Raw genomic sequence first — 26,082 nt, forward strand, 5'->3', positions numbered from 1 at the left:
TCTAGCATCTTGTCTTGACAAAATATCCCGTTTACTACGGGAACGTTATTTTTCCAAAAATGAAAATACTGCCCCCTAGTCACAAAAGGTTATACTGATAACAAGTTCAAACAGGTGCCATTAATACAGGTAACGAGTGGAAGACAGAGGAGCCTCTTAAATAAGAAGTTACAGGTCTGTGAGAGACAGAAATCTTGCTTGTTTGTAGGTGACCAAATACTTATTTTACATCATAATTTGCAAATAAATTCATAAAAAATCCTACAATGTGATTTTCTGCATTTTTTCTCATTTTGTCTGTCATAGTTGAAGTGTACCTATGAAGAAAATTACAGGCCTCTCTCATCTTTTTAAGTGGGAGAACTTGCACAATTGGTGGCTGACTAAATACTTTTTTGCCCCACTGTAAGTTTTCATTTACCGAATAAAAATCTAAAGTTCAATGTGTTTTCATCACATTTTCAACTGATAGTTCTGTCACAAACTGTGGCGTTAAATAGCAAATGTGCCTACTCTACTCTTGGCACATGCGCTCTAGACAACAGTTAGCTGAAACAGACCATAACATCCATCACCCAATGACACAACAACCCAGGCATTGTGTGGGGGCAGTCATGCATGTCAGAGAGATGGGTGGGGAGACAAGTCAAACTTCCCGTCTTTTCCAGGTCAGTTACACCTTTCATTATACGATTCATTGGGTGCCTGAAGCATATATTTATTTACTTATCTCTGACAATGACATGTTCTATCATGTTTCTGACTCTGAGCCATTTAGACATCCCTGAAATAATGGTTTCTCTTATGTCTTCTCTCATTTTATAAGAAAACAATTCCGACATTTCAGCAGCAGTCTTCTTAATCCAAGTACAAGCTAAACTGAGGACGGTTGAACATAATCACTTGTGGAATGTTTTAACAGCAGTTGCAAGTGATGAAGGTTGTGATTGATTGCCTGGCACAATGGAGAGAAAGTTCCATCCCACATGGGTGTGTGGGAGGGACTGGTGGAAACTAGTGTTCACTTCTGATTTTTTTATTTATTTTACCTTTATTTAAACAGGCAAGTCAGTTAAGAACAAATTCTTATTTTCAATGACGGCCTACAAACAGTGGGTTAACTGCCTGTTCAGTGGCAGAACGACAGATTTGTACCTTGTCAGCTCGGGGGTTTGAACTTGCAACCTTCCGGTTACTAGTCCAACAAATGTGATGTGAAAGACCTCTCCGTGACAACACTTATGAGCCACTCTAAGTCTTTCATTTTGAAGGGAATCAGCACCAGACTGATGTCATTGCCTAGATTCATGGCACTCTCTGGGTGCAGACCTGGTGTGTTGGCCATGCGCCTGACATTTTTCTCATACGAATCGTGCCACACATTTACTGTAGGACTACTGTATTTCTCAGACCATTATGACTATAATGTCCATCATTTAGTTACATTCAATGTACGAGTTGTAAGTGTAGTTTAGGTACACAATAGCTATATTAGGATATATTAGTCTATATTTGTCACGCTCTGACCTTTATTTCCTTTGTTTTGTCTTTATTTAGTATGGTCAGGGCGTGAGTTGGGGTGGGCAGTCTATGTTTGTTTTTCTATGTTTGGATTCTGTTTCGGCCTAGTATGGTTCTCAGAGGCAGGTGTTGTTAGTTGTCTCTGATTGAGAATCATACTTAGGTAGGCTGGGTTTCACTGTTGGTTTGTGGGTGTTTGTCTCCGTGTGTGTGTTTGTTGCCACGCGGTACTGTTTCAGTTTTTGTAGGTTTCACGTTATTGTTTAATGTTTTTGTTCGAGTGTTCATTTGTCTTTATTATAAACATTATGGACACTTACCACGCTGCATCTTGGTCCGATCCTTACTCCCCTTCAGACGAAGAGGAGATCTGCCGTTACAGAAACACCCACCAACCAAGGACCAAGCAGCATGGTAACAGGCAGGAGACCTGCGCCAGGAGACCGGTTTACAACAGGTAGGAGACCTGCGCCAACTTCCCATGCTTACCAGAGAGCGAGAGGGACCGGTCAGGCACCGTGTTATGCTGTGGAGCGCACGGTGTCCCCGGTGCGGGTGCAGAGCCCGGTGCGGTACATTCCAGCTCCTCGTATCGGACGGGCTAGAGTGGGCATTGAGCCAGGTGCCATGAAGCCGGCTCTACTCATCTGGTCTCCAGTGCGTCTCCTTGGGCCGGTGTACATGGCACCAGCCTTATGTATGGTGTCCCCGGTTCGCCAGGACAGCCCAGTGCGGGCTATTCCACCTCGCCGCACTGCCCTGGCTACCGGGAGCATTCAACCAGGTAAGGTTGGGCAGGCTCGGTGCGCAAGAGCTCCAGGGCGACTGCACAGTCCGGTCAACCCAGTGCCACTTCCACGCACCAGCCCTCCGGTGGCAGCCCCCCGCACCAGGCTGTCTCTCTGTTTTCTGCCGCCAGAGTCTCCCGTCTGTCCTGAGCCGCCAGAGTCTCCCGTCTGTCCTGAGCCGCCAGAGTCTCCCGTCTGTCCTGAGCCGCCAGAGTCTCCCGTCTGTCCTGAGCCGCCAGAGTCTCCCGTCTGTCCTGAGCCGCCAGAGTCTCCCGTCTGTCCTGAGCCGCCAGAGTCTCCCGTCTGTCCTGAGCCGCCAGCCAGCCAGGAGCTGCCAGCCAGCCAGGAGCCGCCAGTCAGCCAGGAGCCGCCAGAGCCGTCAGCCAGGAGCTGGTGCGGTACACCTCCAGAGCCGTCAGCTAGTCAGGAGCTGCCAGAGTCGTCAGTCAGCCAGGCGATGCCAGAATCGCCCTTCACTCCGGAGCTGCCGGAGTCTCCCGCCGTCCGGCGCTGCCGGAATCTCCCGTCCATTTGGGACCCATGGCTAGGGTCCCCAGTCAGAGGTCGGCGGCAAAGGTCGCCGCTCATAAGAGGCCACACGGGTGGTTGAGGAGGTGGACAAAAACTGTGGTGAAGTGGGGTCCACGTCCCGCGCCAGAGCCGCCACCGCTGTCAAACGTCCACCCAGACCCTCCCCTATAGGTTCAGGTTTTGCGGATGGAGTCCACACCTTTGGGATCCGTTATCGTTTATTGTTTTTGTTCGAGTGTTCATTCGTCTTTATTAAAAATATTATGGACACTTACCACGCTGCATCTTGGTCCGATCATTACTTCTCTTCAGACAAAGAGGAGATCTGCCGTTACAATATTGATATTAATTTGTTTCAAATGTATATTCAATACGCACCAGTCACTGACCTTCCACCACTTGAGGGTATCTGTTGACATTGCTTTCGGACAGCAACATATGGATAGAATAGTTAAAGTGCTTATCAAACCATTCAGAGATGCTAGTCTGGGTTACACCGTGTCTGCAGGCAGTGTCTGGTAATAGATTCCACTAGTGTGGTTCGACTGAGTATGTTCTCGACTTTGAGTAAATACTGTTTGTTGCAAACATCATACAGCAACAAACCAATAGGACAATGACCAATAGGCATTTCACTATATAATCTTTTTCTATCAATATGAGCTGCATTGCTAGACCTCAAGCAGTTGATGAGTGTCCTGAGAATTGTTTTGGGGGGGAAATGTTGAGTCTTATGATTTTAGGTACGATGTACAACTACATGAATAGTTGACATTTCAATATCCAAAATAACTGATATGTATTTCCCGATGTGCAGAGATGATACCTATAGCTCCCTGTAAACAAGAAATTGTGAAAAATATAGTTTAGAGTAAGATTAATTTCTAAATTAAAAAATGCAGAGTCAAAAATGCAATGGAAATAGATTGAGCTTTAGATTTTTATTTGGTACATGAAAACTTAAGTGAAAAGCTACATTTTGTGTGCATATGCCATCATGCACTGATTTTTATCTGCAAGAAGTCCGTTTGGTGGAAAAACCACTGGTGGGAAAATACACAATATGTTCTTCATGTGGATTTTTTAATATTCACATGATAATCTGTCACCAATTGGATGGAATAGTATCCCCTTTTCTAACACCTCATTTGACACTTAACAGTGACAAAAATATTAGATAAAATGTCCACTGTGGCTCAATTTCACTTGTGCTGATGTAAAGATAGAGTTCCACACCTTTGTATTGTATTATTGTCTGTGTCATTTAATAATTCAGAAGAATTAGAAAGCTATTAAGAGCAAGTGGCGGCAGGGTAGCCTAGTGGTTAGAGCGTTGGACTAGTAACCAGAAGGTTGCAAGTTCAAACCCCCGAGCTGACAAGGTACAAATCTGTCGTTCTGCCCCTGAACAGGCAGTTATAACCCACTGTTCCTAGGCCGTCATTGAAAATTGAAATTGAAAATAAGAATTTGTTCTTAACCGACTTGCCTGTTTAAATAAAGGTAAAATAAAAAAGTGAGTTGTGTATAGTGTTTTGTGAGTACAATCAATTACTGGAGGTGACAACTGTCTAAGAGCAATGCATTCAAACCTTAAAATACTGATTCTCCAATTACATCCATAAAGCCCTTATTCTTGTGTTGAATTCCACTGAATACACTTATTGGGCGAGCTGACAAAATACACATAGAAATGTGAGTTATATATCTATCATTCTCATTCAAAGCAAGCATTAGATCTGTTCAATGTGTGCTATTTCTATGCTTCCCGTTCTAAAGTTTATTTTTTGCATCTTTTACTTTCGGTTTTGTACGCCGGCTTCAAACAGCTGAAAATACAATATTTTTGGTTATGAAAAATACATTTTTTAGCAGTTTACATGGTACAATGATTTTCTATACAAAACTTACTTGTTTGGTTAAATAAACTGAAATTAGGCAAATAATTATACATTTTAGCAACCAGGTAATGGTGGAGCGATTTCTGCATAGTGCATCTTTACATAAAGATTTGTTTGGAGTGCAAAAATCTTCACTCGAACATAAAAAAATGTAAATACTCAAAAGACATTGCATTTCGTATTGATACCTCATAAGTTTATTTACATTCTTAAGGTGTTAACATTAAAATACAATGTCACCCTTTCAATACACCATTTTAACCATGCCTGATAACCCAACTTTAAAGTACATCCTTCAAACCATTTTAAAGGCTTCACAATGAAAAAATGGATACAACTATTTATATTGCATATTTTCAACCAGGTTTGTACAACATGCAAAGCAAAAATAAAACGTATCATATGAAAATATAATGAATATTGAGATAGAACATGATGATTTACAAAGGAAAGTACTTCTAAGGAAGAAAAAAAACCAAGCAATTGTCTTGGGAAATATGAACACTGGTTCACAAGGCAACAAGTGACGAAGCTAATACAGTCAGTAAAGATTGTCTTATACATTTCAAAACTGAATAATTTTTGTGATAAACATTTATTTAAATCTTAGCCTTGTACAAATGTTCTTAGTTTAATCTAGTGAAATAAAAGGGTGTTGATGCGGTATGAATACTGTATGACTGCCATGAATTTGGGAAATACCTGATAATAACCACATTATTTTCCCTGTTCTGAATCACTCAATTTACAGTATTATTCACACCTTGTAGTCTGTGAAACCCTTTCATGCATTGAATATGCAGGCACTAACAAAAACATTACAATACAGCAATTGTGATCCATGTGGTGGTGGTTAGGGCTGTTACCATATGAGATCAGATATATTAGTAGGCAGGTGTAGGGTAGAAGCAAGGCAGTACAATGATTCATTATATTTTGAATACTAAACATTAAGATCTGCCTTTTCAGAGTTATTTGTTAATAATTGTCTGAAAAATAAAAAGGCTAAAATGAATTATGTAAACGTATCTCGGTGTAGTCTTAAGTGTGAACGCTAACGTTTATTTCAGCTAGTTCTTCATTTTGACTTGACGGTCTCAGGAAAACATAGGCTTCAACAAAATGAAGAAAAAATTACTTGAATATACAGAATTGATTTAAGATTTGTGTCTGGCAAAAATATTTCTGCTGAGAAGTTATTGCAGCTTGAGATGAGACCAGGGGTGTCCAATGGTGTTTCATGGTGATGTGAGGCATCTTTTACTTCAAGTGTGTTGGTCCATGTTTTATTATGTTGGGATTGCCATCATTGGAATGCTTTCTCCAGAAGGATGCTTAACTGTATAAAGACTGCATAGTTTTAACTGTTTGGTAGTCCATTGTATATCACAAGCAGGGGATATGTAGAATCCAGACATTGGCACAGTATTAGGGACAGTGTAGCAGAGATAAGAAAAGATTTTGAGGCTTGGTTTTCTTGAAGCATTTGCTCCAGTGTTATAATAATTAATTGTTCTGTGACTCTTTACTTTGCTCTGCAGATTGGAAGTTTTGTATCTGTTTCTAGATATTCTAAATGTCCTCCTACCAAATAGTTTAACAGCTTTCACATCTAATTTGGTTTGCTATAAAAATGGATACTTTAACCAAGATACTTTCTTTGATGGAATTTAATAGAATCCAAATATAATTTTAACCCACGTCAGAAAATGTTAATTACAATTAATAACAAGCTGACTTAAAAATAGAACATTTTCAATATGTCTAATATTGAAAACGTTATTATCAATGTCATTGTAGTTGCTAAAAATAAAAAGATAGTTTGAATACAGTCAGCTCTTCTGTATTTAAAGCATATAAATCATGCAACAAAAATGTACTTCTCAGACACAATACAAAAGAGAGCAACTTAAAATGTACTTTGAAAATGTAAAACTGAATCCAATTTTGACAAAAAGCCAGCAAAAATAATTACAATATATTGCTGAAAAGCCCCATAATAACCACATGCAGAGCAGAATAAAGGTAGACTATTTTTCTAATAAGAATTAGGCAACTGGGGAGTAATTGGTTTGTATTGTGGTAAAAATTCTCTCTTCAGAATTGCAGTTTCTGCCCATTGCTAATGATGTCAGGGCCTGTGCTAGCGCATCCATGCTAAGTCCGCTGTGTGATCCTGCATCATATCTGCGCCCATAGCTTGTGGAGCTGAAGGATGAGGAAGATAAATTAGTGGAGAAGCCAGAGCCTGTGGCATCAAAGCTCCCTCGTCTGGAGCCTGACCTGGAGCCAGTTCTTGAGTCGGGCCGGGAACCGGATGCTGACCCAGAACTGCTAACACTGTAAGGACTGTAAAGGCCTTTACTTGACTGAGAAGACCCTCCAACAGACGCAGACCAGAACCCTCCTCAATCATGCTTCTATCCATTGCATCCTTGTATGAGATCTTAAGCTTTGTCTTGGGGCAGGTGAGGTATTTGGAGTATCCACTGATATCCCGTAGCTTCTGTGCAGTACGTGCATCTAGGGTGCCCTTGTTGACAGCAACATCCAGTGGAACTCTGCCATTGACATCTGGTTTGATCAAACCACCAGTTAAATATTGTACTTCTAGGAATCTCTGACCCGCCTCATAATACAACCACCCCTTTTTTAATGCTTGTGCAGCAGACATTTTTGTTTTGGTTCGGGGATCCTCAAATCCATTGAAGGCCTTCTGTGCCAGGTTGATTCGGTCAACCATTATCTTATCCACAAGTCCCATGTTCACTGCATCTGCAACTGAGAATTTCTCTCCAGTATTTGGATCAATGATGCCACCAGTGGAAGCCTGAGCCTCCAGCAATCTTTGAGCTGTGATATTGTCCACAAGATTTCTGTGCATGGCTTCTGTGACTGACACCTTATCCAATGTGTCAGTATCTAGTATTCCAGCCACAGGGCCCGATTCTTCTGTTGGGTCACTCCATATTGTTGCTGGGGGTTTGATAGAGGGGGCTGAACTATTGGAGTAAGATGATGTGGACCCAAAGGAGGAGGACCTAGATCTGGTGCCACTTACGTTTCCGGACAGCATGTCCGCAAACTCTGTGATGGACAGAGTGCCAGCACGGTACTGATCCAGAGCAGACTGGTCAATGAGGCCCTTTGTGGTGGCATCATCAATATCATACTGTTGGCCAGACCTTCTATCAATGATCATGGACTTCACAACACCATCAGATGAGGAGATAGTAATCTCCTCCCACTCACACTCCTGCTCTGCAAGCTCCATGTAGGTCTGGTGATCAATAAGTCCTTTGTGATATGCTTCATACACAGACATCTCTTTGCCTGTCTCTGGGTCAAAAATGACTACTCTACGTTTACGGACAGACGATTTGGAGGATGTCTTCCTCTCACGTTTCTTTTCTTTTAACAGCAAAAGTGCAAGTCCATTTTCCGGGTCAATCAGGCATCGCTCCATCAGCTGCAGGTAAGTGAGGTTCTCCTCAGTGTTAGGGTCAAAGAAGCCTTTAGTGTCATCAGATGGGTCTGTAAGAATGCCATTCATCTCCTCATCAAACAGACCACGTGTGTAGGCCATCTCAACTGGCAAGCGGTGACTCTCTTCTGGATCAACGATCCCACCAGTGGCAATTTGGGCTTCCAATAGTCGAATGCCATGGTCTTTCAGAATGAGACCCTTTTTCATAGCCTGGAATAGGGAGATGTTCTTGCCAGAGTACGGATCCCTGTAGCCTGTAACGGCACGCTCAGCAGAGATGAGCTTGACTTTGAACTCTGAACCAACGACTCCCATTTTAACAGCTTCACCAACACTCAGCTTCAGGTTCTGTATTGGGTCAATTATATATCCTGTTGCTGCTTGAGCCTCAAGAAGTTCAAAGGCTGTCCCGGGTCTTATCATCTTCTTTTTCATTGCTTGGTAGATTGACAGGCGATCTTTGCTAGATTCTACATATACTCCGGCAATGCAGCTTGTGCCCTCAAGGTACTTCTTCACTTCTCTGCTGACCTCTTCCACTGAGATAAGGCCTTCAGTGAGATCATTGTATGTCTTTTGGTCAATAATCTGCAAACAAAGCAGCTCATCCAAGGTAACTTGCTTTCTGAGACCCTTGAAAAGCAGCCTTCTGTCTGCCATTGAAAGTAATCGCAGACCACTCTCTTTATCAACTTTGCATCTCTTCAGCAGTTGGGCATAGGTCTGTCTCTCCTCTGTGGTTGGATCAACATAACCTTGTACATCACAGTTTGGATCAGTGATCCTGTCAAATGTTTCCTTATTGATGTACCTGCGTTGCATGGCAACATCTGTGGGAAGGTGGAAGTAGTATTCTGGATCCATAAGGCCTCCAGTGGAAGCCTGGGCTTCAAGGAGCCTCAGGGCATAATCCTCAGGAACAAGGTATTTTTTCATCGCTTGGAAGAGAGAGATTACTTTTCCACTGTAAGGATCCTTGAAGCCAGTGACTGCCCTCTCGGCAGAAAGAAGTTTGTCATGGATTTCAGGGCCGACTATCCCTTTGCGCACAGCCTCGTCAACAGTTAGCAATTCATCTTTCACAGGGTCAATGATGAATCCTGTTGCTGCTTGGGCCTCCAGGAGACTGATAGCAAAATCAGGCTTAATGAGACCTCTCTTCCATGCCTGGTAAATACTGACCTTAGAGGGGGAGTCTGAGAGGATTCCAGCAATACTGCCAGTGCCAAACAGATACTGCTTTACAGATGGCATTTCCATAACCTCACGGATAGTTTTCTTCACTTGCTTCAACAGATTGTATGTTTGAAGATCTATAATGCGAGAACTGTAGAGCTCCTCAATAGTGACTCTTTGTCTGATCACATCACAGGACATGCTCTGCTTTACTTTTAATATGTCCCTTTGTTCAATGATTTCAATGACGATGATGATCATTCTCTCCTTTGTGATTTGCCCACGGCGATACTGTTCCAGGAGCCTTAGCTTTTCCTCCTCAGGGAGCAGGTTTGACATCATGACATCCCATAGGGTCATTACCTTCCCTCCATAGGTCTGATGAGGGATATCCACTTGACTGTTAGTCAAGTCTGTCTGTGCCTGTTCTTCTGTGTATACGTAGGACTTTTCCACTGGACTTTGAGCTTCAGCTTTTGATAGTGGCAGGAAGCACAGACCAGTATCTGGATCTCTTATGCATTTCTCTTGCAGTTGTTTATACGTGCAACTTTCATTAGTGTTGGGGTCAACGAAGGCTTTGATATCCCCTGACGGGTCAGTAAAGGTCTTAGCCATCTGCTTATTGAAATAGCCACGTTGGAAGGCCACATCATTTGGGACATGGTGACTGCTGACTGGGTCAATAATCCCTCCTGTGGCCATCTGAGCTTCCAAAAGGGGAATGGCATGTTCTTGTAGCACAAGCTCCTTCTTCATGGCTTGGAAGAGGGAAATAATGTTGCCTGTGTATGGATCTCTGAAACCAGTCACTGCTTTCTCAGCTGAAAGAAGTTTCTTGTGAACCTCAGGACCAACAACTCCTGCTTTCACAGCATCATCCACAGTGTACCTCTGGTTTTTGACAGGATCGATGATGAAACCAGTTGCTGCTTGTACCTCGAGTAATGCAAGACCTGTATTTTGTCTCAATATATTCTTCTTCATTGCTTGATAAATGCTAACCGTTTCCTTTGAGTCACCCATATAGATGCCTGCAATCTGTCCATCTGTTCCTTGCAAGTATTTCCTGACTGCGTCCATGTCACTGATTTCTTTCGGTTTCTTTTCGCCCTGTTGGAGTTGATCATATGTAGCTTCATCAATTATTTTGGATTCAAACAATGAGTTGGCAGTGACAGGTGATCTAAGACCTTCAAAGCTGGCCTGTTCTTTTTCCTGTTTCTTGGTCTCCTTTTTATCAACCATTGTGACAAGGATTGTAATAATTTGTTCAATAGTCACTGTTCCAGTTCTGTACTGTTGAATTACCTCGATTCTTTGTTCCTCTGTAATATATTCAGAGTTTATGATCTCCCAAATAGTGACTTTCCTTCCTTTGAAAGGTCCATACTGCAGCTCCATTGTTGCCTGATTCAAGGCATCTTTGATCTGGAGCTCAGTGTGTTGATGATCCTCTTTTGACTTTTGTTTCTCTTTTGACTTTTGAATTGCATTCTCTGAGAGCGGAAGAAATGGAAAACTAGTCTCTTTGTCAGTGAGACATTTTTTCATGAGTTGTACATAAGATGCATTCTCCCACATGTTAGGATCAAAGAATACTTTAGTTTCATCAGTGTGGTTGCTCAAGGTCTTGTTCATTTCTTCTTCAAAATATCCACGTTTACAGGCAACATCATGTGGGATGTGATAACTTTTGACTGGATCAATTATACCTCTGCTGTATACCTATACCTATATGAGCCTCTAGCAGACGGATACCCTGGTCTTTCTTAATAAGGTCTTTCAACATTGCCTGAAATAGGGATAAATTCTTTCCAGTGTAGGGATCTTTGTAGCCATTAACAGCTCTCTCTGCAGACAGAAGTTTTTCATGCATCTCTGGGCCAACAAGACCTGATTTAACAGCCTCATCCACAGTGAGCTTCTGATTTTTGACAGAATCAATTATAAATCCAGTCCCAGCTTGAGCCTCAAGAAGAGTCAATGCAGTCTCGGGAGAGAGCATCTGTTTCTTTACAGCTTGATAGAATGGTATTTTCTCCTTGGTTGACTCAACGATCACTCCAGCAATGCTAGGTGTTCCTCTTAAGGCTTTCTTAACACACTCCATCTCAGAGATTTCAATGACAGTTGTTTTGCCATTATGCAATTTGTTGAACAAGTCTTTATTGATTATCTTTGATTCTAGAAGTTCAGCTGCAGTGACAGGAGTCCTCAGACCATCAAACACAATTTCATTATTCTTCTCTTTGTCTTCCACAACACTAATGACAATTTTGATACATTTTTCTATTGTGATTTTTCCGGTCTTATACTGATGAATCAGATCCTTCCTCTGTAGCTCTGTAAAATACTCTGAGTTAATGATTTCCCAAATGGTCACAGTCTTTCCTTGGAATCTTCCAACTAGAACAGAGATATTTTCTTTAGTGAGTACATCTTTAGTCTCTTCAGTTGTGTAGGTCTTGTCACTTTGTGCAGCGTTCTCTGTGATTGGTAACACAAGTAGGCCTGTCTCTGCATCTGAGGTGCACCTCTCCAATAGTTGCTGATAAGTGAGGCTCTCCTGAGTGCTTGGGTCAAGGAATAACTTTGAGTCAGCAGTAGGGTTTGATAAAGTTCTGTTAATCTCAGAATCCAATTGGCCCTGCTTATAGGCTGTCTGGAGTGGTACACGGTGACTATTGACAGGGTCAATTATTCCACCAGTTGCAATCTGAGCATCCAGAAGTCTAACGGCCTGGTCTTGTTCAATCAAACCCTTTTTCATTGCCTCAAAGAGTGATATTTTGTCTCCAGTATAAGGATCTTTGTAACCAGTAGCTGCTTTTTCTGCAGAAAGCATTTTGATATGGAGTTCTGGACCTATTAATTCCTCCTTTACAGCTTCATCCACAGAGAGCATTCTGTTTTTCACTGGATCAATGAGGTACCCAGATGCTGCCTGAGCTTCAAGAAGCATTGTGGCAGCACCAGGAGAAAGTTTATTCTCTTTCATGGCCTGGTACACACTCATTTTCTGCTTGGCTGAGGTCAAGACTCCGCCAACACTATTCTTGCCTTTGAGACATGTTTTCACTTTCTCGGTCTTGCACTGTGGTTTTCCCTGTTTTCAGCTTGTCAAAGTCCATTTTGTTCAGTATACCAATGTCATGGAGCCTGCTGGCAGGAACCTTGTCCCTAATCCCATCAAAAGCAAATGGTGAATCTTTGTTTTTCTTTGCACCATCTACTACTTCAGACCCATTGAATACTTTATTTGTAGTCCCCACCATTGTCATTGCAATTAGCTGGTCTTCAGGGACCTCCTCAGTTTGAATCTCCCTTTCTTTAGTGTGGGGTGTTACTAATTTCTTAGGTGTAGAAAGTTGCTGCAGCTTCTCACAAAGCTTTTTATTCTCCTCACCCAACAAATTCTCTTGTTCAAGCCTTTTATTTTCAAGATCCTGCATCTCTTTCTGCTTATTGCACATCTCCTCCTCAGCATCCTTCTGCTTTTTCAAAAAGGCATCTATGGTAGCCTGGAGTTTCTTCTTCTCCTGTTCCATCTGCTTCATTTGATGATCCTGCTCATCTTTGAGGGCTTTGGCCTTCTTAACCTCATCTTCAAACTGTTTCTCAAGCTTATTTCTCTCTTCCTCAATGAGCTTTTCTTTTTTCAGCAACATTTGTTTTTCTGTCAGGATAGTCTGCTCAATAATTATCATTTCCTTTTTAATTTGTTTTTGATGGGCATTGGAACTCTAATTTGGAGAGAAAAAAATTAAGATAAAATTAATACAACTTTAAAGACATTTTTGCACATGGTCTTAACAATATATTATTCTGATTATACGTAACTGCTACATAATATAATCAAAATATTAATATATAAATATGATATATTATATACAACATGTAATATTTTGAAATGTATTCGAAATCGGTTTCATTTGAAAAGCATTTGCTAGAAAATACAATTTCATTTACAAAACGCTGCAACATTCAGTTCATGAGCTGGACACTTAGTATTGATGACAGTCTCTGCAATTCACATGAATAGGACATTTGGATCTCCTTTATGTGTTAGCGTTTTTGAGAAGCTTATGGTTATTTGCAAATGGATTTTCACAAGATTATTTTACATTGCACAATACCTCTTTAGACTTAGTCTGTAGGTCTGCAGCCTCTTTTTGTAATTTATCCTTTTCTTTCTCAGGGTCAGCTATGGTTTTACATAAATCATCAGACTGTTTGCTTCTCTGTAATCTCTGCCCCTGCAGTTTATCTACAATTACTTTTTCTGAAGCATTTTGCTCTTTCTCTTGGAGACAAACTCTTATCTCATCAGCTTGTTTCTTGAATTTCATGGCCTCCTCCTCTGCTTTGGACTGAGCATCACTGAGCTGTGTCACCCTAAGCTTCAATTTCTCTGCTTCTGCAGTTGTTTCACGCTGCCTCTTGCGCTCAGCCTCTAGAGATTTTTGGAAGCCCTTTGTCTCCTCATCAAGACGCTGCTGCATTTGCTGCTTGTCCTCCAGCAGTTTTTGGGCCTGCTCCTGAGCTTTGTCCTTTTGTTTCTGGAGCTTCTCTGCCTCAGCTTTCAGTTTAGTTGCTTCTTGGATAGCTTGCATATTCTCCTTCAGCATTTTGTCAGCAAGAGCCCTCTGTTCGGCAAGCTCGGACTCTGCAATCTGTCTCTCTTGGGCTGCCTCCTGAGCTTCTAAGCTTAGCCTGGCAGCATCCTCTGCTAACTTCTTCATGTTCTCAGCTTCCTCTTCCAGGAATTTCTGAGCATTAGCTTTGTCTTTACTCATGAGACGCTGATTCTCATTCTCAATTCTAAGCTTAAGTTTGACCAGCCCCTCCATCTGGACCTTGACCTTAAATAGCTCATCCTGAACTTGAACTTTCTGCTTGACAGCATTGCTAACTTCATCCTTCTGGCGCTGAAGCTCCTCATCTAAAACATTTTTCTGCTTATCAGTCTCATCCAGTCGCATTTTCACCTTTGCTAGCTCCTGCTCAACTTGTGTCTTCTGCTTCAATGTTTGTTGAGCTAGCTTTTTGTGCTTGGCCATCTCTGCGTCTGCCTGCTGCTTCTGTTTCTCAGCATTCTCTGCTTTTTGACGGAGTAAAGCAGCCTCTTTCTCAGCTTTCTCCTTGGCCTTCTCAGCTTCTTGTGCAAGTTTCTTAGCCATGTCAAACTCCTCTTTGAGCTTGGCCTGGGAAAGATTGTTCTCTTTCTGCTTGACCAGAACATCCTGTGCTCTCTTTTCTGCATCACTACATTTCTGTGTAGCCTCTTTGGCTAGAATAATCTGTTTCTCTGTTTCTTTGTCAGCATTGTCCTTCTGCTTGTTAGCATCGGCAGCAATCGTTTTGAGGCGCTCAACTTCTTTCTGAGCTGCATGGCATTGTTGCGCAGCTTCTCCCTCTGCAGCAGTGATCTTTTTAACTTTCTCTTCAGCTTGCTTTCTTTTGTTCTCCTCCTCTAAAGCAAGCTTTCTGAGTTTCTCTGCCTCTTCCTCAGCCTTGACTCTGTTCTTATGCGTCTCATCTGCAATGCCTTTAAGCTTGTTCAACTCCAACTCAAGATCCAACTTGCCTGTTGATGCCGTCTCAAAGTTTAGTTTTAGGATGCAAATCTCCTCCTCGACCACCCTCCTCTGCTTAAGAGTTTCCTCTACAATCTTCTTCTGCCTCTCCAATTCAGAATCAGAAGTCTTCATAAGCTGGGTGATCTTTTCATCAATGTCTTGCTTGTGCTGTTTTGCTTGGTCTTCTAAGACCTTTCTCTGATAACCCTCATCTTCGGCTTTTCTCCTAAGTCTCTCATTTTCTGCCTCTTTATCCTTCAGGGCAATCTCAGCTTCAGTTTTCAGGCCAGTTGCTTCATTAATGGCTGCCAGTTTTTCCTTGAGTATCTTCTCAGCCTCTGCTTTTTGCCGAGCTGCAGTATTCTCCGCTACCTGCCTCTGCTTCTTTGCCTCTTCACAGATTGATCTCAGCTTAGTCGCCTCTTCAGCTAGTTGCCTCATTTTTGATGCCTCAGACTCGAGGAGATTTCTGCTTTTCTCTGTTGTAGACATGGTCTCCTTCTCAGCTTTCAACTTCAACTGAAGAAGAACTTCCATTTCACTTCTCACTTTAGCCAGTTCGTCTTCTAGCTGTTTCCTTTCTTTTACTGCAGCATTCACCTCATTTTTCAGGCGCTGGAGCTCTTCATCCAATAAAGACCTCTGTTGCTTACCATGGTCAAAGTCAGACCTTAGGCGAATTAACTCTTGTTCTGCAGAGAGTTTCTGCTGTGCTGTTCCCTCTGCCAATTTCCTCTGTTTATCCAGCTCCTTCTCTGCCATTTCCTTTTGCTTAAGAGCAGCCTTTTCAGCCTTAGCCCTTTTCTTTGCCTCTTGCTCAGCTTCCTCTTTCTGTTTCTCTGCTTCCTCCTGAGCCTGGCTCTTCTTGTGGGCTTCTTCCTCAGCCTGGAGCCTCAAACGGAGTGCCTCATTGGCTTTCTGCCTCCACTTCTCAAGCTCCTTCTCTGCTTCCTCCCTGGCTTTGTTGGCTTCTTCTTGTTGCTTCTTGAGATACTCTGCCTCTTCCTGCAACTGAATAACAGTGCCCTGTTCTTGTTTCAGCGATGCCTCAAGCTTTACTGCCTTCTCATTAAAGGACAAGCGTTTGGTCTGCAGTTTGGTGGCGGCACTCTTCTGTGCCACCTCCTCCGCAACCATGACCTGCCTATGCTTCTCCCCTTCTGCCTGTTTCATGCGCCTCTCTGCCTCTTCAGCTTGCATCTTGAACTTCTGCAACTCATCCAGGGCCTTCTGCTTTTGCTTGGCAGCTTCTGGTTCTGCCTCTGTTTTGCGATTCAGCTCCTCCTCTGCGTTGCGCTTTTTCTGAGTCTCTTCATTCACCTGCTTGCGAAGCTTCTCTGCCTCCTCCTGAGTAACTTTCCTCAGTCTCTCAGCCTCGGCAGCCATGTCCCTGAGCTGCTGAATTTGGGCCTCAGCTGTGGCCTTTTGCTTTATGGTAGTCTCTAATTGGATTCTGATGATATGGATCTCCTCCTCCATCTTGGTACGACTATACAGTGCCTCCTCAACTTGCTGGCTCTTGGTTTGGATCTCCTGCTCTGACAGGTTCTTGAGTTCGTGCAGCTCCTGCTGTATGTTGTGCTTCTGTTTCTCAGAATCTACTTTCACAACCTCTCTCCTGCTGACCTCTTCTTTCATTTTCAACTTGAGTTCCTGGGCTTCTTGTTCCGCTTTAGTGATAGCTTTGATGTGTGCCTCAGCTAACTGCCTTTGTTTGTCTAATTCAGCCTGCATCTCAGCCAACTTTTTTCTCTCCTCCTTCTGTAGTTTTTCAGTAGCTGTCTGTATGAGTGGAAGCAAACAGAAAAGGGTAAAACAATGCTAAGTATTACAGTGTTAGAATATAAATGTTTGAGCTGTTTGAAATACTCAAAAAAGTTAAACGTTTAAGTACATGTAGGTAGACAGAGTGGGGTCCACAATTATTGACACCCTTGATAAAAGATGAGCAAAAATGACTGTATAAAATAAATAATTCAAATACTGATAGCTATAGTGCATTCGGAAAGTATTCAGACCCCTTCACTTTTCCACATTTGTGACTCACCACCTGGATTTGGTCTTATGTAGCAAAAGCTGAAATTGTGTTTTTTTACATTGGATAAATTAGAGACTCAGAGCTACACAATGGTATATCATACACTGCATTTGAGTGGGAACAATGGGAAAGTAATTCTGCTTTGAAAGTTGATCAATTTGTAAACTCACCGCCAACATTAATAAAAAATACATATATTTAACTAGGCAACAAACTAACTAAGAACAAATTCTTATTTACAATTACGGCCTACACCGGCCAAACCCAGACAACACTGGGCCAATTGTGTGCCGCCCTATGGGACTCCCAATCCCTTCCGGTTGTGATACAGCCTGGATTCGAACTAGGGTGTCTGTAGTGATGCCTCTAGTACTGAGATGCAGTGACTTAGACCGCTGCTCCACTCGGGAGCCACATTAGGTTCTAACTAGAAAAGAAAACAGCTCTGGGAAATGAATAATAACGTCCGCTAGGGAGCCAGCCAGCTAGCTAGCTAACAGTACACCTTAGCTTAAGACATATACAGTGGCAAAAAAAAAAAAAGTATTTAGTCAGCCACAAAATGTGCAAGTTCTCCCACTTAAAAAGATGAGAGAGGTCTGTAATTTTCATCATAGTTACACTTCAACTATGACAGACAAAATGAGGAAAAAAATCCAGAAAATCACATTGTAGGATTTTTAATGAATTTATTTGCAAATTATGGTGGAAAATAAGTATTTGGTCCCCTACAAACAAGCAAGATTTCTGGCTCTCACAGACCTGTAACTTCTTCTTTAAGAGGCCCCTGTGTCCTCCACTCGTTACCTGTATTAATGGCACCTGCTTGAACTTGTTATCAGTATAAAAGACACCTGTCCACAACCTCAAACAGTCACACTCCAAACTCCACTATGGCCAAGACCAAAGAGCTGTCAAAGGACACCAGAAACAAAATTGTAGACCTGCACCACTTGGTTTGAAGAAATCAACTGTGGGAGCAATTATTAGGACACGGAAGACAAACAAGACCACTGATAATCTCCCTCGATCTGGGGCTCCACGCAAGATCTCACCCCGTGGGGTCAAAATGGCAAGAACGGTGAGCAAAAATCCCAGAACCACACGGGGGGACCTAGTGAATGACCTGCAGAGAGCTGGGACCAAAGTAACAAAGCCTACCATCAGTAACACACTACGCCGCCAGGGACTCAAATCCTGCAGTGCCAGACGTGTCCCCCTGCTTAAGCCAGTACATGTCTAGGCCCGTCTGAAGTTTGCTAGAGAGCATTTGGATGATCCAAAAGAAGATTGGGAGAATGTCATATGGTCAGATGAAACCAAAATATAACTTTTTGGTAAAAACTAAACTCGTCGTATTTGGAGGACAAAGAATGCTGAGTTGCAGGAGCATTCTTTAACCCATAGCTAGCTAGCTAGATAAACAATGCACCTAATGCACCTAGCACCTAGCTAGCTAGCAACATTTAAGATCACATACATCACATAACGTTAGCTAACAAAGCCAGCCAGGTAACGTTAGCTGGTTAAACAACAACAAACAAAGTGCCAACAATGCCACAGTGCTGGGAGCTAACCAACCAGGGCCAATGTTAGCTAGCTAGCATTAGGCTTTAACTAGAAAAGAAAATGCCTCTGGGAAACAAATAATAACGTCAGCTAGGGAGCCAGCCAGCTAACGTTAGCTAGCTAGCTAACAGTACACTTTAGCTTGAAATGAAACCACTTTCTGTCAAAATGACAAACATGTAATATCTGAAAATGTAGCTAGCTATCGCTAGACTATCTCACCTGTATACATCATCATGCCTGATGGACGCGTCTCCCTGTCAGGAATGCCATGCCACAGTTGCCCTTAGTTTGAAAATGTAATCTGGAGACAGCTGTTTTCTCCATCTCTTTAGCTATCATACTCTAATTCCACTGATTTCAAAACTTGATCCTCCAGAAAGTGGAAAGCAACACTTATGCAGCGCCGCTACACAATACCAAAAAAAAAAAGGCTGCGTTCGACAGGATTACCAACACATCATGAGCTCAAATAGACAGAAGTCTTCAATATGGCAGACCAATCCAAACTCCTCTCTTGGCATGTCCAGCCCACTCATTATCTCAGCCAATCATGGCTAGTGGTAAGGTTGCCCCCTTTTTCTGTGGCTTAACTAACAAGGCTCATCATTTAACAATTGTTTTCTTATTTACAGATGAAATGCAAGTTTGTTTGGCACATGAAAGTTCACATGTTCGAGAAGGCATTTCTGCCAAAAAAAACACATTAGTTACGCTTAGTTTCCTGAATCGGGTCAAATTTTGTTACGTTACAGCCTTGTTTAAAATTAAAAAAATAACAATTAAACTCAACAATCTACAACCACAATACCCCATAATGACAAAGCGTGAACAGGTTTTTAGAAACTTGATTGATTCAATTGATTGGACATGATTTGGAAAGGCAGACACCTGTCTATATACAGTCCCACAGTTGTCAGAGCAAAAACCAAGCCATGAGGTCAAAGGAATTGTCTGTAGAGTTCAGAGACAGGATTGTGTCAAGGCACAGCTAAGGGGAAGGGTACCAAAACATTTCTGCAGCATTGAAGGTTTCCAAGAACTGAGCAATCGTGGGAGAAGGGCCTTGGTCAGAGAGGTGACCAAGAACACGATGGTCACTCTGAAAGAGTTCCTCTGTGGAGATGGGAGAACCTTTCAGAATGACAACCATCTCTGCAGCACTCCACCAATCCTGCCTTTATGGTAGAGCGGCACATGACAGCCGCTTTGAGTTTTGCAAAAGGCATCTAAAGGACTCTTGGACCATGAGAAACAAGATTCTCTGGTCTGATGAAACCAAGATTGAACTCTTTGGCCTGAATGCCAACCTTCACGTCTGGAGGAAACCAGGCACCACACATCACCTGCCCAATACCATCCCTACGGTGAAGCATGGTGATGGCAGCATCATGCTGAGGGCTTGTTTTTCAGCGGCAGTGACTGGGAGACTAGTCAGGATCGAGGGAAAGATGAACAGAGCAAAGAGAGAGATATCCTTGATGAAAATCTGCTCCCAAGCGCTCAGGACCTCCGACTGGGTTAAAAGGTTCACTTTCCAACAACCCTAACCCTTTCCAACAACCCTAAACCCTTTCCAACAACCCTAAAAACACACAGCCAAGACAACGCAGGAGTGGCTTGAATGTCTCTGAGTGTCCTTCAGTGGCCCAGCTAGAGCCCAGACTTGAACCCGATCTAACATCTCTGGAGAGACCTGAAAATAGCTGTACGCGATGCTCCCCACCCAACCTGACAGAGGTTGAGAGGATCTACAGAGAAGAATGGGAGAAACTCTCCAAATACAGGTGTGCCAAGATTGTAGCGTCATACCCAAGAAGACACGAGGCTGTAATCGCTGCCAAAGGTGCTTCAACAAAATACTGAGTAAAGGGTCTGAATACCTATGTAAATGTTACATTTCCGTTTTTTTTTTAAATACATATGCAAACTTTCTAAAAACCTGTTTGAACTTTGTTATTATGGGGTATTGTGTGTAGATTTATGAGTAAACATTTTTTTAATACATTTTAGAATAAGGCTGTAACGTAACAAAATTGGGAAAAAGTGAAGGGATCAGAATACTTTCCGAATGCACTGTATATTGTATGCTAAAAAAGTTCTAATGTTTTTGAACACACAATTTATTTTATACAGTCATTTTTGCTCATCTTTATCATGGTTGTCAATAATGTCGGAACCTAAATGTATTTCAAATTAATAAATATTTGTTATCTAGGGACAGAAATGTTTGCTATTTGCTTTGAGAAAATAATCCCATACTTAATGTATGGCTCACATAGTGAGACTTTACATTGCAACAACACTATTGAGATCTTGAATAGCATAATGCAGTTGAGGTATTTTTCCTTGTTTTCTCTTGTAGTAACCATTTCATCTTTCATTACTAATATCAAATAAGAATCAATCAAAGAACACATTCAATGTACTGACTTGGCTACTACTCTTGAACTTTACCTTGGACTAAGATTGTATTATCTTTTACCTTCTTCAAATTCAATCCACCATGTTTTAAAATTGGAAATAAACTTGAAAGGACAGAAGCAGAGAAATAATAATGTGCAAAGACCATGCAAAGTGTATTACCCACAGAGGCTAAGTTTAAATCGAGTTGATCAGTATTTTTAAATTATTAGGAAAAATTCGGAGCACCTACACGGCCATGTACAGAAGTTTGTAAAATGTCAAAGCTACTGTACGTAAGCAAGCCAATCCCAATTACTGACATTTACTGCATAATCTAATCCTACTTTTATGCAAGATATTGTGGAAGATATATTATTTGATTAATAAGAGACAAGGTCCAAAAATGGGGATTTGATGTCTTCACTATTATTGTACAATGTAGAAAATAGTAAAGAATTAAGAAAAACTGGTGAACTGGTGAACTTGGTGTTCTGACTGGTACTATATACTGACAAGGATATATTTGATTTTCCATAAAGAGAGTGTTTTATAGTAACTGTTGTTATAGCCTGCGTATGTGAGTCTGTTCGTGCCATCATGCCACTCCTTGACATGCCACAAAATGTTTGCATGGAAAAGAGTTGACATGATAGCACAAACAGATCTTGGACCAGGATATTGTTGTTATGGTTAGTGGATAAGCAGGGAGCTGCTGCCTATTTTCAATCTGTCCCTCAATTACCTCCTCATCCTCAAGTTGGCGCTGTGTCTCCATTATAAACTTGATGTGCTGGCTGGTCAGAGTCGTCAATTCACTGTAGCGGGTTCTCAGAGTCACATACTGAAAGACAATTCCAGATGTTGAAACAATTGTGAATAATGATCATACCTCCAAGACATGCTAGCCTCTCACCATAACAATAACAGGAGAGGTTAGCATTTTTGGGGGGTATGATATTTATGCCTGCATTCATCATTATTCACATAATAATAATAATAATAATAATTCAATAATAATTCAAGATTATCCATAATCATGGTAGCATCCACATTAATGTAGAAGTGTTAGAAATATTCTTATTCTTATTTACAATAAAAGTGATTCCAAAATGACACAAGACTTTATTTACCATTCATTTCTATTGGGCAAAAAATAAGCTGAATCACAACTAAAACAAACAGCAAATGCATCCAACAAGTTTGTAGAGTCATTATTAATTATTGTGTGCTAGGAATATGTGGCCAAATACTACATTTCTGACTACTTTAATACACATATAATTTCTCCCATTACCTTTGGTCCCCTAAAATGGGGGGGACTATGTACAAAACCTGCTGCCATTTCTAAACGGTTCACCCAATATGGATGACAATACACTCATATTAAAGCTGTCAGTCTGCACCTTTATCTCATAATCATTGTTTAATTAAAACTGTCCCAATACTTTTGCAACTCACTGTAATTGTAAACAACTTTAAAGCTACTGAAGCTGTAAAAGACTATTAAATAAATTCCCCATCATGTCTATATGTCTACCTCTTGGATGATATTGTCAGATGCACACTCCATTTTGGTTTTCATTAGGGGCGAAGCCAGAGGTGCCATCAGAGCTTTGTACGTCACCAACTGAAGCTCATAGCCCTGGGGAAAACACATTGACATAATATACAAATATCATTGATGCAACAAATCTGTATTTGCATAATCTTATTTTAAGTGACATCTGATCTGCATACGCACCTTGACCGCATCAATATATGACCTTGCATGTTTTTGACACTCCTCAACCTTATCTTTGTTTTTCTCGATCTCTTCTAGGAGTTTCTGCAATAATAAAAGATTGTAAAACTGAAAAACCGAGTCTTGATAACGTAACATTACATTCCATCATCGAGCTAAGAATCTTCAACTCCCCTATTTGTAATGGAAGCCTCCTGATACCTAGTCCTGGGTGCCTCACATCGATGGTGGATTAGGTGAGTTTCCCTGTTACTATGTAAAACACTGGGCATCTTGGTAGAAAAGCGTTATATAAATCCAATCAATTATTATTATTATCAGTTGTACAGTACCTTCTCCTGTGCCAACTGCTGCTTGAGGGCCTCGCTGTCACCGATGGGCACAGCCTGGATTTTCTCCTGCCTCTGCTTGGCATCATTGAGCCATCTGATGAGCCAGTCATAGCTCTCGCGGTAGGAGCGCATCTGCCTCCCCAGCAAGTCCAGCTCGCGTTGGCGCAGGTCTATCTGGGCGAACACGGCCTGCCAGCGCTCCTCTAGCACAGCCACTACTTGGCGAAAGTGTTCCAGCTCGGCATCATGCTCGCTGTGGACCTGCGTCATCCGCTCGTTTACGACCATCGCCTTCTGCAGCTCTTCCTGGAGAGTGTCGAACGTATTCTGGTCATCCTCGGCCTCGCCAAGCATTGTCTACCAGAGAGAGAGAGGGAGAGAAAGTGAAAAGGAGGGAGACAGAGAGCGAGTGAGAGAGAGAAAGCGAGAGATATATAAAGAGAGATGTGTATATATATATATATATATATATATATATATATATATATATATATATATATATATATATATATAGAGAGAGAGAGAGAGAGAGAGAGAGAGAGAGCGAGAGAGAGAGAGCGCAAGAAAGAGAGGGGGAGAGAGCAAGAAAGAGGGTGGGAGAGAGAGGAAGAAAGAGGGGGAGAGAGAGGAACATTGCTAGAAATGCATAGAAATCATTAAGTCACTGTCTTGATAACCAGTCCATATGAAAGCATTGTCTACACACCAACGGATAGAATACAGTTAATTCTAACAGAGATACTGTACCTTTAGCTGGGTGCGGTAGTTCTCCACCTCTTTTTCGTCTTTTGGCATCTTGTTGACATCTCGTAAACGGGCTTCGTACTTTTTGAGGGTGTCTTCTACACCCTTTGTGCTGCGGATCACTATGTCGATGGTTTGCAGTCTAAACAAGGAGTGGTGTATAGTGTTAGCTGTGTGTGTATTATGATTCAGATAAACTATTTAGATTGAAGATGTTACTTATTGGTCTTATGGTTTTGATATGCATGTAGTAACAATCAGAGTTAGCGAGGGACTCACTTGTCCAGGTACACGGAGGACAGGCTGTAGATGTGCTCCATCCTCTTCAGTGTAATATCCAGCTCAGAGCACAGTACTAGGGCGGAGCTGGACTGCTGAGCGGATGTCAGTACCTTCTGTGTCTTCTCAGCCACATTGGTCAGGTCTTTCTGCAAGTCCTCCAACTCTGACTGGACTTTCTATGAGCAGAAAAGGGAATAATGGACCATAACTAGCCATTCCACCTGCAGTCTTTTTTTCATGGAGTTGCTAACAAGCAAAATAGGAATACAAAGGTCTTCTGAAATTATTACGACAAGAATCGAGCAGATGTAACATACTACATAGACAGCATGTCTGATCTAAAAACGTTAGTTTGCCCTTCTACTGTCTAACTTAATTTACTTGACACAAGGGAACTTGAAATAGTTTCCTAAACAATAACCCTCTGTTGAATGTAGCCTGGCTCTGTTTCAAATAGGCATATTATCTATTTTGGGCTGACAATTCATCACAGATCTACCAGATCTGTTTACTTTGGGATTGGATGTGTGATTTACGGTAACCCCCTGGTGACCCCCTGAATCTAAATTACATACAGTCATGTGAAAAAATAAGTACACCCCCTGCAAAGTGTTTTTTATTTTGTTTTACATATTTGGACACCTGGATATTTGAGCTAAATTCCAACCACATGCATTGATAAAGGTAAACCAATTAACAAATCACACACAAAAAAAATTTAACTTTGAAAATGCAATTTCCTTATTGGAAAAAAGTCAGTATACCACTACCTTTACCATGACATAAAATTGCAAAGATTTGAATCAGGTGCACCACAACAAGTGCAAATAACTCCCTTCAAAACAGTTGTGTGACACCGTTGATGATTTTGTGCCACCAGGGCCACAACAATATGCCCCCTCTCTGAATGTCCGAGTGTGACCCCCTCCCCATGGGTTATTGCAGCTAGTGTTGCCAGCACTGCCACTGCCTGGGTGAGGACCACCAACCGGCTAGGTACAAGGTTGTCAAGGTTTTCATTAGCAGCTTTCTGAATTTCCTTCTATGTTATGCTCTCCTATCAGTGGGCTTTGGCTTTGTAGGACCAACCCTGCCAGGCAGGCTCAGAATCTTGAGGGGGCGGTGCTGCTTTAGTAGGTCTCTGACCACATTCATCTTTCTGATTTGGCTGCGTATAGGCTACTTACAGTAGGCCCATAAAATAGATAAGAACTTCTCCTTAGTGTATGGGTCACTCATTTGGGTGTCTAGGGTATAGGGTTGTGGATCATTCCACCATGACAGTAAATAAATCAACTATATTAATAATTTAAAAAAAAAATGTGTATCCCATATCTGCACAAAATTGAAAGCTCTCTCTCACAACCCCTGTTCACAAACACACATGGGCTCTGGGATTTGCTGCCCCTATACTTTTTCACTTAACTCCACACTTTTCCTAACACAAAAACACACCCCACCTTCCATCACAATACATGCACACATACCCACATACTGTGCCTTCTATGTCCTCTGTGTTTAATCTCTTCCATGTTGATTCAGTACTTTTGTGTTCCAGTTCCTTATATTTAATGATGTATTATTTCACTAATTATCCTTTCTTCTAATGATGTCTTATCAATTTATTAAATACTGTAAATGGAAAGTCTAAAACATTTTTCCCTCAACTAGAAGAGTATAGTGTAGTTGTAGTTTATTTCTTTAACAATTGTTGTATTTTATTGCTTTTCTATATATTTTTTTATTACAATCCCTATCATGGCTAGTTTTGGGTCTTCCATTATTCGACGACTCTATGGGAACTTTGAAATATTTAGAATAGCCTTGGAGTAGTTTTTGTGTCTCGGAACATTTGGTTATCAATATACAGTTTGTCGACTACGAGAGCTACACTTTTTCCTTTCAATCTATTTTCCTTGAAGATTGGGTACAGAACTTTGCGCCGTTCTGCAATTTCCTTCGGGAAATGATCATTCATGTCTAT

General features: G+C 41.6%; 2 protein-coding genes and 1 long non-coding RNA gene across 4 annotated transcripts in view; 1 reads left to right on the forward strand and 2 right to left on the reverse strand.

Moving 5' to 3' along the window:
- Nucleotides 1-26,082, reverse strand: part of LOC149970311 (uncharacterized) — a 431,327-nt gene that overhangs the window by 270,044 nt on the left and 135,201 nt on the right. The window lies entirely within an intron of this gene.
- On the forward strand, nucleotides 467-22,976 carry LOC149970313 (uncharacterized). 2 transcript variants are annotated; one of them, XR_016493692.1, is made up of 2 exons: nucleotides 467-668; nucleotides 22,819-22,976. XR_016493692.1 is itself a non-coding variant. In XM_090228330.1 (2 exons), exons 1-2 carry the CDS (start codon nucleotides 504-506, stop codon nucleotides 2,917-2,919), a joined length of 1,206 nt encoding a protein of 401 aa, XP_090084456.1. In that variant the 5' UTR covers nucleotides 467-503; the 3' UTR covers nucleotides 2,920-3,312. The 2 variants fall into 2 exon arrangements, 1 of the variants encoding a protein (XP_090084456.1); XM_090228330.1 differs by lacking the exon at nucleotides 22,819-22,976 and adding an exon at nucleotides 1,879-3,312.
- Nucleotides 4,916-26,082, reverse strand: part of LOC110487689 (plectin-like) — an 80,710-nt gene continuing 59,543 nt past the window's right edge. Inside the window, 11 exon segments of the mRNA XM_090228331.1 lie at nucleotides 4,916-7,121; nucleotides 7,124-11,120; nucleotides 11,122-12,493; nucleotides 12,495-13,150; nucleotides 13,544-16,768; nucleotides 21,742-21,840; nucleotides 22,537-22,641; nucleotides 22,741-22,824; nucleotides 23,073-23,429; nucleotides 23,820-23,958; nucleotides 24,096-24,274. Coding sequence (XP_090084457.1) covers nucleotides 6,790-7,121; nucleotides 7,124-11,120; nucleotides 11,122-12,493; nucleotides 12,495-13,150; nucleotides 13,544-16,768; nucleotides 21,742-21,840; nucleotides 22,537-22,641; nucleotides 22,741-22,824; nucleotides 23,073-23,429; nucleotides 23,820-23,958; nucleotides 24,096-24,274 — 10,545 coding nt within the window. The 3' untranslated portion in view covers nucleotides 4,916-6,789.

Source organism: Oncorhynchus mykiss, chromosome 30 (genome assembly GCF_057628025.1).
Source record: "Oncorhynchus mykiss isolate SJ-2025 chromosome 30, ASM5762802v1, whole genome shotgun sequence".
NCBI classification, from domain to species: domain Eukaryota; kingdom Metazoa; phylum Chordata; class Actinopteri; order Salmoniformes; family Salmonidae; genus Oncorhynchus; species Oncorhynchus mykiss.

Coding starts and splice junctions, on each gene's coding strand:
- LOC149970313 (XM_090228330.1), top strand. CDS start 504: ATGTGCCTACTCTACTCTTGGCACATGCGCTCTAGACAACAGTTAGCT. Junction 669..1,878: donor AAACTTCCCGTCTTTTCCAG/GTCAGTTACACC, acceptor ACTCCCCTTCAG/ACGAAGAGGAGATCTGCCGT.